This window comes from Hyla sarda, chromosome 1 (genome assembly GCF_029499605.1).
Source record: "Hyla sarda isolate aHylSar1 chromosome 1, aHylSar1.hap1, whole genome shotgun sequence".
Taxonomy (NCBI): Eukaryota; Metazoa; Chordata; class Amphibia; order Anura; family Hylidae; genus Hyla; species Hyla sarda.
In genome coordinates, this window is record NC_079189.1 from 300,659,912 (window position 1) to 300,676,565 (window position 16,654).

Consider the following 16,654-nt stretch of genomic DNA (forward strand, 5'->3'; position numbering starts at 1 on the left):
GTATTATATTCAGGGGTACAGTGCGCGGCAGTATTATATTCAGGGGTACAGTGTGTGGCAGTATTATATTCAGGGGTACAGTGTGTGGCAGTATTATATTCAGGGGTACAGTGTGTGGCAGTATTATATTCAGGGGTACAGTGTGTGGCAGTATTATATTCAGGGGTACAGTGTGTGGCAGTATTATATTCAGGGGTACAGTGTGTGGCAGTATTATATTCAGGGGTACAGTGTGTGGCAGTATTATATTCAGGGGTACAGTGTGTGGCAGTATTATATTCAGGGGTACAGTGTGTGGCAGGATTATATTCAGGGGTACAGTGTGTGGCAGGATTATATTCAGGGGTACAGTGTGTGGCAGGATTATATTCAGGGGTACAGTGTGTGGCAGGATTATATTCAGGGGTACAGTGTGTGGCAGGATTATATTCAGGGGTACAGTGTGTGGCAGGATTATATTCAGGGGTACAGTGTGTGGCAGGATTATATTCAGGGGTACAGTGTGTGGCAGGATTATATTCAGGGGTACAGTGTGTGGCAGGATTATATTCAGGGGTACAGTGTGTGGCAGGATTATATTCAGGGGTACAGTGTGTGGCAGGATTATATTCAGGGGTACAGTGTGTGGCAGGATTATATTCAGGGGTACAGTGTGTGGCAGGATTATATTCAGGGGTACAGTGTGTGGCAGGATTATATTCAGGGGTACAGTGTGTGGCAGGATTATATTCAGGGGTACAGTGTGTGGCAGGATTATATTCAGGGGTACAGTGTGTGGCAGGATTATATTCAGGGGTACAGTGTGTGGCAGTATTATATTCAGGGGTACAGTGTGTGGCAGTATTATATTCAGGGGTACAGTGTGTGGCAGTATTATATTCAGGGGTACAGTGTGTGGCAGTTTTATATTCAGGGGTACAGTGTGTGGCAGTTTTATATTCAGGGGTACAGTGTGTGGCAGTTTTATATTCAGGGGTACAGTGTGTGGCAGTTTTATATTCAGGGGTACAGTGTGCGGAAGTATTATATTCAGGGGTACAGTATATGGCAGTATTCAGGTCATACATCCTCCACACTTCAGTAGCTCATTTGCTCTTTCCTTCATGGCACTGAGGCTGCTAGGTGTGAACCAGGCCTTGACGTTCAGCTCGGACTTTCAGTGGATGACAGACCTGGATAAGCGGACCTTCTCTAACAATAGTTGAGTACCCCTGCCCTAGAGGATGCAGAGCATAAATGTATCACCTGGCCACCTTTGACATAACACTTCTGGTTGTACATTTACACCCTAAAGTGTTTACTTTTTATTAAGTGAGCTCAGGATCTCTGCTCATTTCATAGACTGTGGATACAGCTGCCACCAGCATTCAGGACCTCACTTCTAATAAACCCTTTAGATGCCATTATTAGTTTTTAAGGATCAATTTATGCACATGAATGGCTGGCTCCATAGTAAACTAATGACACAACAGTCTGTGAGCATAGCCTTAGGAGAGAAAGGGTTATAATAAATAAATATATATACCCTCTTAGGTGCCATAGTTGCTACTGAGCATGCCATTTAGTGCAATAACGCACTACATAGAGTACCTGACAGCAGATGTAGTTAACAGTTGGCACCATATATATCGCGCTTAGCTCCTGGACTGGCATCATAATCCCTGACTCAAATTTTTTTCCCCCTTTAGTTTTTGAGACATAAACTTTCTCTAATATAACGATTTTGTGGAAATGTTAAACGGTGTGTTCCCTGTGCAATTATCATTGTAAAGGTATGAGGGAGATTTATCACCTGTGCAGATGGGAAAAATTGACCAGTTGTCTATAGCAACCAATCAGATTGCTTCTTTCTTTTATTTTTGTTTTATTTTTCATTCATTCTACTTATTTATTTTTAAGGCTTCTAAAAAAAATAATGAATCTGATTGGTTGCTATGGGAAACTGCTCCACTCTTCCTCTACACTGGTTTTGATAAATCTCTCATATTGTTTCTTTACATACCCTTATGGTTTTTTGATCAAATTGACTTTTGCAGGTTCGTTTGATGGGTGTTGTCTCCAAAGGACAGCCTACATTAGTCATAATGGAGCTGATGGGACATGGTGATCTTAAGAGCTACTTACGCTCACTGCGACCGGATGCAGAGGTAGGGTTTGTTTTCTTGATTTGCTTGTGAAATTACAGTAAATAAAGAAGAATATCAGACTATGTGTCCGATTCCCCCATTCTTCTTTCCAGAATAATCCTGGTCGACCAGCCCCTACGCTTCAGGAGATGATTCAGATGGCAGCTGAGATTTCTGATGGAATGGCTTACCTTAATGCCAAGAAATTTGTACATCGTGATTTAGCTGCCCGCAATTGCATGGTTGCTGAGGATTACACTGTCAAAATTGGAGGTATATTGCCATATTATCTTGTACATATTCTGTTCCATATCATCTTCACTCTCAGTGAAGTGATAAATAGCAAGTGTCTCATTATAGGATTTATACACCTTGTTGATTAAAGAAATAATACATGAGGAGTAGGGATCGACCAATTATCGGTTTGGCCGATATTCACGATTTTGTGCGTTATCGGTTTTGGCAATTACCTTGCCGATAATCCAATAATGCACCACCCCCGCCGCACCACCCACCGCGACCGCCGCACACCCCACCGCACTGCGTCACACACCCCACGCTACTTCTGGCTCCTTCTGCGTCCTGCGTTACGCTGTGCGCAATGACGAGTGACGTCCTCAACGCGACGTCACCGTCAGTACGCACAGTGACAGCTCAGGAGGACGCCACTGGAGCCAGATGTAGAGTGGGCCCCGCGAACAGGTAATTATAAAACCGGGGATCGGGGAGGCAATGGGGTCGGGGGGGGGGGTGCGGCTTTGTGCGGGACCGGTGGGGGGCGCGGTGCTGCGGTGGGGACTGGTGTTGCATAATGGCATTTTTTTTTCCAATTTTGCCCCTCAAATTATTTTTTGCATCACCATACATTTTGTGGTAAAATGAGTGATATCATTACAAAGTACAAAAAGTCCATCAAACAACAAGCCCTATTGATGAAAAGTTGGAAGAGTTATGGCAATACGACGAGGAGAAAAAAAGAAAAGGCAAAAAACGAAAAATCGCTGCATCATTAAGGGGTTAAAGGAAAACTCTTGCTGTAAAGTAGCATTCTCCAAATGGACCCAGCTTAAATAAATAAATAAACATAAGCCAGGTTGTTTCCAGGCAATTGTAGTCCCCTGTTCTATGTATCCTTTTGGCAACCACTACTTACTAGTTTAAGAAGGGCAGCTTTAAGATTTCAAGTCATGTTGTGCATTAGTGGTGGCCACCATAATAGTGAGATCACTTACTGGTATAAATTCCAATTTTGACACTATATCTTACTTATTTAAGGACTTCAGTATTTGTTTTATTTCTAGCCTGTAATTCTCTAACTTGTTCTTGCCAATCGTCATTTTCCTTCTTAGATTTTGGGATGACTCGTGATATCTATGAAACGGATTATTATCGTAAAGGAGGAAAGGGACTGCTACCTGTGAGGTGGATGTCCCCAGAATCTCTCAAAGATGGAGTATTCACCATATTTTCCGATGTCTGGTATGAATTTCATTGACAGACTTATATATTTTGTAAGGTTATATTTTAATAACTAATATTTAATATTTTACATTAACTCTAACACTGTATGTGAAAGCTATGAATCTATGAGCGCATCAGCAGCCTGGGACACACCTCTTATCCCATCAACTGCACTGATGTCTGCCATTAACCCTTCAGATGCCGTGATTAACCCCTTAAGGCCGACTATAACTACAACTCCCAGCATTCCCTTTGGTAGTCTGTGCATGCTGGGGGTTGTAGTTTTGCAACAGCTGGAGGTTTGTACAGGGTACATTCACACGGGTGGGTTTACAGCAAGTTTTCTGCTGCAAGTTTGAGATGTGGCAAATTTTCAGCCGCAGCTCAAACTCACTGTGAACCCAAGCGTGTGAATGTATCCTTAAAACACTACACTACACTACACCTACACGAAATAAAAAGTAAAACACTACATATACACTACACAAAAAAAAAAATGTCTTATACGGCACTGTTTCCAAAACAGAGCCTCCACCTGTTGAAAAACAACAATTCCCAGTATTGCCGGACAGCCACTGACTGTCCAGGCATGCTGGGAGTTTTGCAACAGCTGGAGACACCCTGTTTGGGAAACACTGCTGTAGGGTATTTTTGTGGCGGATTCAAATCCCCAATTTAGGCCTCAAATGCACATGGCGCTCTCTTGCTTTGGAGCCCTGTCGTATTTGAAGTAAACAGTTTAGGGCCACATATGGGGTATCTCCGTACTCGGGAGAAATAGCGTTACAAATTATGGGGGGCTTTTTCTCCTTTTGCCCCTTATGAAAAGGTAAAGTTGGGGTCTACACCAGCATGTTAGTATAAAAAAAAAAAATTAACACTAACATTCTGGTGTTGCTCCATACTTTTAATTTTCACAAGCGGTAAAAGGAAAAAATTAATAAAAAAATTTGGGACGCAATTTCTCCTGAATACGGAAATACCCCATATGTGGGCGTAAAATTTCTGTGGGCACACAACAAGGCTCAGGAATGAGAGCGCTCTATGTACATTTGAGGTCTAAATTGGTGATTTGCACAGGGGTGGCTGATTTTACAGCGGTTCTGACATAAATGTAAAACAATAAATACCCAGAGGTGACCACATTTTGGAAACTACACCCCTCACGGAATGCAACAAGAGGTATAGTGAGCCTTAACACCCCACAGGTATTTGACAAATTTTCGTTAAATTTGGATGTGAAAATGAAAAATAAATAAATAACTAATCTCAAAACTGCTGGTGTTACCCTACATTTTCACAAGGGAGAATAGGAAAAACAAAAAGCAAAATTTGTAGCCCCATTTAAGAGCATGTAAGAACATACCCCATATGTGGATGTAAATTGCTCTGTTGGCGCACTACAATGCTCAGAAAAGAAGGAGCGCCATTAGGTTTTTGGAGAGAGAATGTGTCTGAAATTGAAGGCCATGTGTGTTTACAAAGCCCCCATAGTGCCAGAACAGTGGACCCCCCCCCCCCCACATGTGACCCCATTTTGGAAACTACACCCCTCATGTAATGTAATTAGGGGTGCAGTGAGCATTTACACCCCACAGGTGTCTGACAGATTTTTGGAACAGTGGTCCGTGAAAATGACATATTAAATTTTTCATTTGCACAGCCCACTGCTCCAAAAATCTGTCAAATTCCAGTGGGGTGTAAATATTCACTGCACCCCTTATTATATTCTGTGAGGGATGTAGTTTCCAAAATGGGGTCACATGTGTGGGGGTCCACTGTTCTGGCACCACGGGGGACTTTGTAAACGCACATGGCCCCCGACTTCTATTCCAAGCAAATTCTCTCACCAAGCGCTCAATGGCGCTCCTTATCTTCTGAGCATTGTAGTTCGCCTGCAGAGCACTTTACATCCACATATGGGGTATTTCCATACTGAGATGAAATGGGATTGCACATTTTGGGAGGCTTTTTCTCCAATTACCCCTTGTGAAAATGAAAAATTTGGGGTAACATCAGCATTTTAGTGAAAAAAATCTAATTTTTAATTTTCCTGTCCAACTTTAGCGGAAATTTGTCAAACACCTGTGGGGTGTTAAGGCTCATTGTACCCCTTGTTACATTCCTTGAGGGGTGTAGTTACCAAAATAGTATGCCATGTCACCATAGGGGCTTCCTAAATGTGACATGCCCCCCCCCCAAAAACCATTTCTGAAAAACTTACTCTCCAAAATCCCATTGTTGCTCCTTACCTTCTGAGCCTTGCAGTGCACCAACAGAGCACTTGACATCCACCTATGAGGTATTTCCTTACTCGAGAGAAATTGGGTTACAAATTTGGCGGGGGGGGGGGGCGTGGGGCTTTTTCTCCTTTTACCCCTTGTAAAATTTCAAAAACTGGGTCTACAAGACCATGAGAGTGTAAAAAAATTAAGATTTTGAATTTTTTTCTTCATTTTCCTGCTATTCCTCTGAAACACCAAAAGGGTTAAAGGAATAGTCCAGTGGTGAACAATTTATCCCCTATCCTAAGGATAGGGGATAAGTTTGAGATCGCGGGGGGTCCGATCGCTGGGGCCCCCTGCGATCTCTCTGTATTGGGGCCAGGCTCTCCGGCCAGATAGCGGGTGCCGACCTCCGCACGAAGTGGCGGCCGACACGCCCCCTCAATATATCTCTATGGCAGAGCCGGAGATTGCCGAAGGCAGCGCTTCGGCTCTGCCATAGAGTTGTATTGAGGGGGCGTGTCGGCCGCCGCTTCATGCGGAGGTCGACACGCCCCCTTTCCGCGGGCTGTCGGGGCTCCATACAGGAGATCGCAGGGGGCCCAAGCGGTCGGACCCCCCCCCCCCCCGCGATCTTAAACGTATCCCCTATCCTTAGGATAGGGGAGAAGTTGTTCACCACTGGATTACTCCATTAACATACTTTCTGAATGTCATTTTGAATACTTTGGGGGGTGCAGTTTTTATAATGGGGTCATTTATGGGGTACTTCTAATATGAAGACCCCTAAAATCCACTTCAAAACTGAACTGGTCCCTGAAAAATTCAGATTTTGAAAATTTTGTGAAAAATTGGAAAATTGCTGCTGAACTTTGAAGCCCTCTGATGTCTTCCAAAAGTAAAAACATGTCAACTTTATGATGCAAACATAAAGTAGACATATTGTATTTGTGAATCAATATATAATTTATTTGGAATGTCTATTTTCCTTAAAGCAGAGAGTTGCAAAGTTAGAAAAATGCTAAATTTTCAAAATTTTCACGAAATTTGGGGATTTTTCACAAAGAAAGGATGCAAGTAACGACGAAAATTTACCACTGTGTTAAAGTAGAATATGTCACGAATAAACTATCTTGGAATCAGAATCATGGGTAAAAGCATCCCAGAGTTATTAATGCATAAAGTGATAGTGGTCAGAATTGCAAAAAAGTGCTGCATCCTTAAGGTGAAAAAGGGCTCAGTCCTTAAGGGGTTAATACTGATTAAGGCATCTAAATCTTTAGGACGGCTTTGTGGCACTTATCAGACCATCAGCAATGTGATCGCAGGGGTCCAATAAGTCAAGATGGTGGCTGGAGTTCTCCTTACCTGCTCTGTGCTGCTCTCAAGGGATCTTCTTGTGTTTGCTTCCTATATTGCTAATATCACTGATCAGTGCTATGCCAATTCATACCACTGAACAGTAATAGCAATCAAACGATTCATAAGTCACATATGTGTTAAAAAAAAATAGTTTTTAAAAAGGTGAATAAGCCCCTTCCCCCCCCAAAAAAAATTTTTTATTCCCCCCCCCCCTTTCCCATTTTACTAGTATAAAAATGATAAACAGCAAATAAACATATTTGGTATTGCCATGTTCAAAAATATATGAACTATTAAAATATAATGTTAGTGAACCCGTTTGGTGAACGGTGTAAATGTTTATTTAAAAAAAAAAGTCCAAAATAGCTGATTTTTTTTTACATTTATTTATGTGTTTTTTTTTTAATCACATCCCAGAGAAAAATGAATAAAAAGTTATGAAAAGTCACATATATGCAAAAGTGGTAACGTTATAAACTACAGATCATGGCACAAAAAATGTGCCCCCACACAGCTGCATTTATGGAAAAATAAAGTTAAAAGTGGTCAGAATAGTAAAGCTTCAAATATATTTTGTTAAAAAAAAGTTTGACTTTATTTAAAAGTAATACAATAATAGGAAAGCATGTAAAGATGCACTTCTTAAAAATGAAACCTCACAAAAGTTGTGTTTTTTTGTATACCGCTATATATATATATATATATATATATATATATATATATATATATGTATATGTGTGTAATTATAATGTTTTTTTTTTTTTTTTTTTACATACATTTTATTTTGAAATTAAAGCTGTCTTTACAAAGTACAATTGGTCATGCCAAACACAAATCTTCATATGGGTTTATAGACAGAAAAGAGAGTTATGACTCTCTAAAATAAAAGAGAGAACAAAAATGAAAATTAACTTTGTTTTTTCAGCTGCATATTTTCCTACACATTGAAGTCAATGGGTAGCAAAATCGGCTGCAGAAAATATGCACAAGTGACCCTACCCTTTATACCCTTTAGGGTTTAAGCAGTTTTTTAAGAAAAATACAAATTCCATGGGCATTCAGTACATTTTTTACAAAAATGATGGTACGTCTTTGATAACTTTTTTCTTTCTTTGATATGAGAACAAGAGGACATTATCCAGTCATTTGTTGTTTCCTTTATATAAAATTGAATAGAAAAGATCATTTGCAAATATTTTCCTTTCTTTCAGGTCCTTTGGTGTAGTGCTCTGGGAAATAACAAGTTTAGCTGAACAGCCGTACCAGGGGTTATCCAATGAGCAAGTACTCAAATTTGTTATGGACGGAGGTTCCCTCGAACAGCCAGAAAACTGTCACCCGAGGCTGTAAGTTTTAAAGTCACACTGTTGAAGGCAGTGAATAAAAATTACTTAGCATATTTATTCTATTTTTAGCTACAAATTGGTTTAGAGGAGAGGGCTTAGCCTAGGCCAATGATCTCCACCCTGTGAGACTCTAAATATTGCAAAAGTGCAACCCCCCCCCCCAGAACGCCTGGACAGACCACTGGCCTAAGGGATGGGGATTGACAAGACTTTTGTCCTACTGTGGTCAGACGAGGGGGGGGGGGGGGCTTCTTTTACAGCCAAGCACAGAAATAAAAAAATATTTTTGGCCAAGGAGATTAGCCATTTTCCCTTTTTTCAATTTATTTATTTTTTATTTTTATACTTTTCTCAGGTTAAGTAAAAAATTCTGTTATGATCATTTTTTTGGGTGTATTCATACATACAGTATCTGCTGTATATTTGATGCTGTGAGTTGTAGATTTGAAGTTGGAAAATCCTCAGTTATGGATACACACCTGTGGATTTTACAAGACAGTGTTTTGACAGTGCTATGTGTTTTTGATTGACTTGTAAGATCGCCAATGCGGATTCGGTGTGTTAATACACCCTAATGGTAAGTTCACAGATATTCTGCCACTGATTTTGCTACCCACTTACCTCAATGTTTAGAAAAATCTGCAGCAAAATATGCGCATTTGAATGTACCTTAATGTCTGTTCACACAAGGTTATTTCTTTTTAAACTCATAATGTATTTCTCGCTGCGAGTTTGAGAAGGGGCGGGGTGTCCGTGGGCTATCCGCCACAGATTTTCGGCAGCGGAATCTCTGCTGTTAAAAATCCGCCACAGACTATATTAACTTCAATGGGGTCTGTGGCGGATTTACCGCACCGGAGATTCCGCTGACAAAAAATTTCTGCGGAGACCCACCCCTTTTTAAACTCGCAGTGGGAAATACGCTGTGAGTTTGAAAAGAAATACGCCCATGTGAACATACCCTAAAGAGATCTGTCTGCAGGAAAACATTGTAGAAACTGCTGACATTATTTCTAGTGCTGCCAAGAGTCAAACAGAAGCCTTCCCATGGCCCTTAACTGCCCTGGGTTGGAATGCCTCCTTGCTCCCTCTCCTCTGCCAACTTGATTGACAAACAGGGCTTGACTTCTAGCACCAAGCCTCTCTAAAACTGGTGCATGTGTCCTGCATTGATATTGAGGCACACATGTAGTGAATTTCACTGCCTCACACACCGCATGTGAGCAGGTAAAGGATGAGGAGCATGGAGGCATTCCAGCCAGGGGCACCTCAGGGCCTTGGAGTGCCATTTTGATACCTGCCAGCCCAAAGAAATTTCAAGTTTCAAGTGTACTTTTATTCTCCTTGTCATACTAACTATGAAACTTTGTCTGCAGTTTCTACAGTGTTTTCCTGCTGACAGCTTTTCGACAGAATAGTACTAGTTCCATTCATTGTCTATGGGAGTTCCAGAGGTACCCAAGTACAATGGGTCCCCGTTCTACAGAGATCATGGGGGTCCCAGCACAATTAGAGGCTAAACTACACCTTTGATACTTTAGAGCATAGTTTAACCAAGGCTGCGGATAAGGGTATTAAAGGCTTTATTTTATGCCTTCCTTAGAAGCATTCTAGGGCAATTACACCCATCAAGGAACGGTATCTGTTGTTAAGCTGATGTTCTTTCTAGATTATTAGTTATCCCTAAGCAGAATCTGTGCTAGTTTTTCATCAATGCAACTCTTGTTTTTCAGTCACAGTCTGATGCAGATGTGCTGGCAATATAATCCCAAGATGCGCCCCACGTTCTTGGAGATCATTAATATGCTAAAAGATGACCTTCATCCTAGTTTCCAAGAGGTGTCTTTCTACTACAGTGAAGAAAACAAACCACCTGAGAACGATGATCTTGAGATTGATTTTGAAAATATGGAAAGCACCCCTCTGGATCCATCTTCATGTTCACTACGGGATGAGGGACAGAGAGGAAACATCTATGAGGAACATATACCCTACACTCACATGAATGGGAGTAGAAAAAATGGACGCATTCTCTCCCTCCCACGTTCCAGCCCATCCTAACACACATAGCTCTGCCTCTAAAATTTAACTACCCTCCGTCAAATCTCAGGACAGAACTGTACCCATGGCTAGAACATCAAAACACCAACGCCCTCTTCTGGTTTTGAATGTTTCATCGTCCCATTGGGTTCTCGACTGTATGGTCTCGTGTGTGTGTGTGTGTGTTTTTTTTTTTTATTCACTTGACAGGCTGACTATTGGGCGAAACCGAAACTGTGAACAGACCGGAGGAAACTCCATACTTTTCACTTACACTTTATTGCCTATTTATTTCTAGTGGCTTCTCATACTAGCAAGGTTAATGTGTGCAATGCTTACAAGTGGAAAAAAAAGTTAACGCATTTGGATGACTTTAAAGCACACACACCAAACATAATAAAACTGAAGCTCTAAAAGAAGGCAACATTTAAAGCTCTGTCTTTACTTGTAATGGATTTAAGGATATTTAAACCTCAGTGGAGCTCTTTAAACCCAGGTCCAGCACATTGGGAGTGTGTAATTCAGCTTTCTCAGAAAGAAGTAAAGATATTCTGGATAAAGACCAGTCAGTTTTACCTCACATGGAACATCTAATATGATGACGTTCATGTACCTTACATGTTACCCCATCTTCTACTCGTTTTCCTGACCTGCTGAATCTTCAATACAGTAAACATATCACTTGTTGGGCTTGTAGTTGAGGTGCCAAACTGTGCACCTGTATCCATGTTCCTTCTACAACTGCGTATAGTTGTTTCCTGTTCACCTTGTGGTCAAGAATCTGGAAGGTGCTAATGGGGCAATGTTTGCTTGTATTGCGTAAACAAACCTTTGGGATGGTCTGTATTTGTCCAGATATGTTCTTCACCAGACCAAAAAGGGAGCGATCTCTCACCATCCCCTTTCCCTATATATCACAACCGTAACTTCTTGTGTTCTAAATATTCGCTCCTTTTTTTTTTTTCTTTACACAAGCTGCATACACCTTAGGTTGGGAAAAGTAATTCGAATCAACTTTGTACCCATAAACTTGCAAAATACTTTTATTTTATTTTTTTGTTTTGTTTTAGTTTTCAAATTTTAATGTAAGGTTTTATTCATACCAGTAAGGAAGGTAACTGGTCACTAATAGTTTCTGTGGTTTGTGTAAAAGCTTCATAAATCAGGTCTTGCTTGGTGTGAACTACAAGTAATATATAGCAATTGCTTATTTTCATGTATACGCAATATATATATAATTTTTATATATATATATATATATATATATATATATATATATATATAATCTCTGATTATAGAAATTCCCTATAACAAGATCTAATTATTGGTTAAATGATTTCTCTAAATTTATGAACATAACACAAAAAAATATATCTATATATATTTTTCACACACACATACCTGGATCAGAATTTTTTACGTGATACATGCTTCAATTTTGAGCTGTTCCCGAAGATTGTTCTTATGGTTTGTTTGAGGTTTTTTTTTGTTTGTTTGTTTGTTTTTTAAGGCATGCTGGAATTTGTTGGGAATACTTAAATGTGAACAGACAAAATTGCCTATAACGATAAGAGCTCAGGCTTTCTGTTACACTCAATGTACTGTGAGACAAATGGACAATTCTATGAAATAATTTTCCCTCTATAGTGCATTTATTTTCCCCAGGTTCAGTAACTCCATAACTACAATGTGTGGCAGTCATCTTCACATTCTATTAGCAACCACGCTACATGAAATAATGGGATTATTAGATTACAACTAGTGCGAACAGTACGGCTCAGATTTAGCCCATTGTATAAAAATGCCACTTATCATAGTGTCTCATAATTGATTTCCCCTGTAATCTCACATAACTGTGTATAGTCTTTAGTAGTGTTTTGTTACAACCAATGACCTGCATCTGTGTTTGGTGTTGTCCTCTTATTAATTCACATATGACATTTTTCTCAATTGTTAAAGGGTTATTCCGGGCAAAAACATTTTATACCCTATCCAAAGGATAGGGGATAAGATGTCTGATCGCGGGGGGCCCGCTGCTGGGACCCCCTGCGATCTCCCTGCAGCACCTGCATTCTATGAGGAAGCTGTGTCTCCAGTTTAGGAAACTTCCGGGACTGAGGATGTGATGTCACATCACGCCACGCCCCCGCCATTCATGTCTATGGGAGGGGGCGTGATGTCACGTCCCCAGTCCCGGAGGTTTCCGAAATTGGAGACGCAGCTATCGCATAGAATGTGGGTGCTGCAGGGATAGGGGATAAAATGTTTTTGCCCGGAATACCCCTTTAAGTTTTTTAATTGCTGCTATGTATATAGGACTCCATAGGTCCATAAAAAGGCCCCAACAACTTTATAATACTATGCTTTTTATAACTATACCTTTTTCATTTATGTCATATGACTGTCTTTTCTTTAGCCAAATACTTGTACTTAAGTCTATACACAGTCTAACTGTCTGTATGGGTATTACAGTTGAACAAAATTTCATTGTGAGGTTGAACTTGGCACTCCCATTATCTAGCAGTGTTGTAAATGAGTTTTGCCATCTTTTAGCAGATTCTCACAGGACACTACTTTTAGTGTCCATTACAACAGGTTTGTACTGGCCCAACAGCGGGAGACAAATCTTTCTGTAGGAAGGCAGCAGACGTATGCTGCTTTACTAATACCCCCTCTCTTTTTTACATAGTTGTCTTGACTTTATATAGGGACTTTCAATAAGGAAAAAACTGTATATTTTCCACTATATATTTTCTACTAGAAAGTAAGAAATCCCTTAACTGTTCTGTGTTAACACTACCACTCTTCCTATTGCTGCAGATATACTTAACAAGTCACCTACCAGACAATCTTACAGTTTATACTCAAGAGATAGTATTCACCTTATCTAAAGCTGATCTTCATGCCAGCTGAGCGCACCTTAAATGATGCCCTCATTGGTCTGTTTTCACTGTTTGCCATTCTTTTCATACAAAAGTCACAAGATTTCATTACAACATTCATCCTTTTCTTACAGTGCCTATAAATTCTAATTTATGAAAGATTTCCTCCCCCTCCCCTGTCAAAATTGAACTTAAAAAGAAAAAAAAACCCTTGTAGTAAAAAAAAAAAATTTTAAAAAAATTTAAAAAAAAAGCTAAATAAAAATGTTACAAAAAATACACTACACGTTTAGTGGAAATGGCAGAAATAATAGTATATATTGTCTGGTTACTTTTGTAATTCAACAGATTTTTCTTAAGAGAAAATTGTATTTATTTTAATATAATGAAGATCACTGTACAGAAAATTAATTAGCTTTGATAGTAAAAAAAAAAAAAATTCTCATTTTCTCTCTCTTTCTGTGTGTATGTATGTGTATATATATATATATATATATATATATATATATCTATATACACACACACATGATAAGCGCATGTACATTTTTCTTATTAATGGATGTGAGGGGTTGGAGGAATGATTTTATTTTTAATTTGTGTTTGTGTTAGCACACTATCTACCTCAATATATTATACATCAATAAAAGTTAACCCCTGTTGTGCTGGAAGACAAGGGGATTTATTAAAGCACCTCAAGTTTTTTTTTTCGTGTTAACCACCCTTTACTCAGAGGGACTAAAATGGTTGAAAGAATTAGTTTAGGCTGTCAGCACTCCAGCATGCAACACCTTCTAAGATTTGGCAATCTTAAAGATGATGTCTCTTGTATGGATGAATAACTTAAACATTTCAATTACATGTTTGTAAATTGCTAATTATTTGAAAATCTATATGATGATAAAAATGTCAAGGTGTTATCTCTGTACACTGCAGGTCTCATCAGATATAGGTTATATGTATTTTAGAGCTTGTTTTTTTTTTTTTTTTTTTTAAGCCAGTGGAGATTACCGCGCTAATGTTTGCCAGTATGAAACCAGCATACGTAGATTTTTGCAAATGCATTCAGTTAGTATTTGCTACAAAAAAGTTTTTGGTCAATATGACAAATGGCCCAGTTTATTATTACTTTTCAAAATCTTATTGGTGGCTTTTCTCTGTGACTGAACACATTACCCCCAATCTAATTTTGAGTAGAAATGTTAGCATTTTTTAATCTCTTTTTATATAGTTAAGAAAGAAGAAAAAGGGGGAATGCTTACTACCTAATTTGTGGGCTATTAACATGATCCAAGAATTTGACCCCTAAAATATGTGGTACTGGGTAAAATCTAGTTAATTGTATATTTGAAAACAGTTATTCACTCTGGAGCTGCTTTAAAAATAAATTCCCTAAAAAAATGTTAGTATAAAAATTGCTCTTATTAGCTGCCTGAATACTCTATGTGATTTGCAGGTGGGCCTTCCAATGCATTAGTAGACAGATTATTTAAATGGAAAATCCATCCAAAAAATGGTATTGATCCGGACTCGCAAACTCCACTGTTGACAGAATTACCCTTTAGCCATTTGGTGACGGCTGTAAAGCAGCCTTTGGGAATTTGACATTTTTCATGGACCTGGATTTTTTATTATCGGATGCTCCCGCAACTGTAAAGAGTGATTCCTATTTCAAGGTTTGGCTTCACACATTTAAGCAGAAATATACTCTAACACCATCTTTTATTTGTTACATAAAAACATATGTGATGCCTTGGGACTGTCCCATGATGTAATAAATTAGCCATAGTTTTATCCTTTAAGAGAATTTTTCACTAAAGAACACCCCACCCACAAACCAAGTGTAGTAGGTTTTGATAAATCTCCCCCAGAGTCTCCACCTGTAAAATCCATTGGGTGAATGGGCCCTTAGTGACTTTATTAGTATGCAGCTCACTGACAGTTTGTAGGTTTACTGTGGGGTATGCAAGTAGAAAGAATCAACCTTTATCAGGATCTTTTTACCAATAAAGCCATTATGGCTTGGGGTGGGAAAGCTAGTGACAGATTCCATTTGTCCATTCTTATTTCTTTTATAGGGTAAAAAAAAAAACTTGTAGGAATGCAAATACACCTCTCGAGGGGTTTAACAAATGAACAAGAAAGCACTTCTCTTCCCCCAACTCTTTTAGAAATAAAGTATATTTTCCCTGTGTTTTTTTTTTTTGTTCCCCAAAGTCTATTCAGCTTCTTTTTTTTTCTCTATTACATGGTAATAAACAGGGAGTGCTGCACTTATATCTGCATGGCCACTTTGATTTACAGAGTTTCTGCATGGGTAGCCAGATTGTTCCTTTTGAAGAAATAATTCCACATATTCAGATTTCTTTGACTTCAGATTATTGATATCACAACTACTTTTCATGTCTTTAGCACAAACCTTAGTATAACAATGGGGGAGATTTATCAAAACCTGTCCAGAGGAAACATTTCCAGGTTGCCCATTGCAACCAATCAGATGGCTTCTTTCATTTTTAACAAGGCCTCTGCTAAATGAAAGAAGCAATCTGAGCAGCTTTTCCCTTGCACAGGTTTTGATAAATCTCCCCCCAATGCGTGGACCACATCCGACTAATCTTACATGGTCCCTTTTGGAGTTAACTGTGCGATAAAGTACCACCTTGGAACTACTATAGTGATATATATATATATTTTTTTTTTTAAAGGAGAACACAGTTAATAAACGGTTTAACACATGATTGACCCTAAATAAGTATGTAGTAAGATCTGCTATATTATGATGATGTGACTTTAGGATATGAATATATGAATATTTTCTATAACAACCAGCAGCCCCATTATACTTGTCACCCATTATTTGCTGCTGAAGGTCACAGTGCAGCATCACATAAAAAAGTAAAGGGAAAATAAAGTATTTTTTTGATTTTGTTCATCTGTTCTATTCGACCCTCCATGGCTCTTTCTGTTTCTGCAAAGTGCACACTAAAACTGAATTTATCATCGATGGAAGAATTGTAAACGTTTTCTGAATCACATAGATAGCGATAGGTGATGAAATATGGTAAGCAACTATTGTAATGTGTTTTAGAAATTGCTACTTTATGGAAGAGCAGTTAAATAAGATAATTTTACATTCCCTCTAAATAAATGTTTGAAGTACACCGTTACATTAGCTGAATCAAAAATGGTTCCTCATCTTTACTATTTGATTTTAA

At 39.0% G+C, this 16,654-nt stretch overlaps 1 protein-coding gene across 2 annotated transcripts in view; it reads left to right on the forward strand.

Moving 5' to 3' along the window:
* Positions 1 to 11,804, forward strand: part of INSR (insulin receptor) — a 140,904-nt gene extending 129,100 nt beyond the window's left edge. The window contains exons 17-21 of one of the 2 annotated variants that reach the window (XM_056518098.1): positions 2,037 to 2,147; positions 2,240 to 2,399; positions 3,476 to 3,605; positions 8,386 to 8,520; positions 10,254 to 11,804. In XM_056518098.1, coding sequence (XP_056374073.1) covers positions 2,037 to 2,147; positions 2,240 to 2,399; positions 3,476 to 3,605; positions 8,386 to 8,520; positions 10,254 to 10,581 — 864 coding nt within the window. In that variant the 3' untranslated portion in view covers positions 10,582 to 11,804. The remainder of the gene's footprint in view (positions 1 to 2,036; positions 2,148 to 2,239; positions 2,400 to 3,475; positions 3,606 to 8,385; positions 8,521 to 10,253) is intronic. The other variant, XM_056518099.1, reaches the window with a different exon arrangement.
* The last annotated feature ends 4,850 nt before the right edge of the window (positions 11,805 to 16,654 follow it).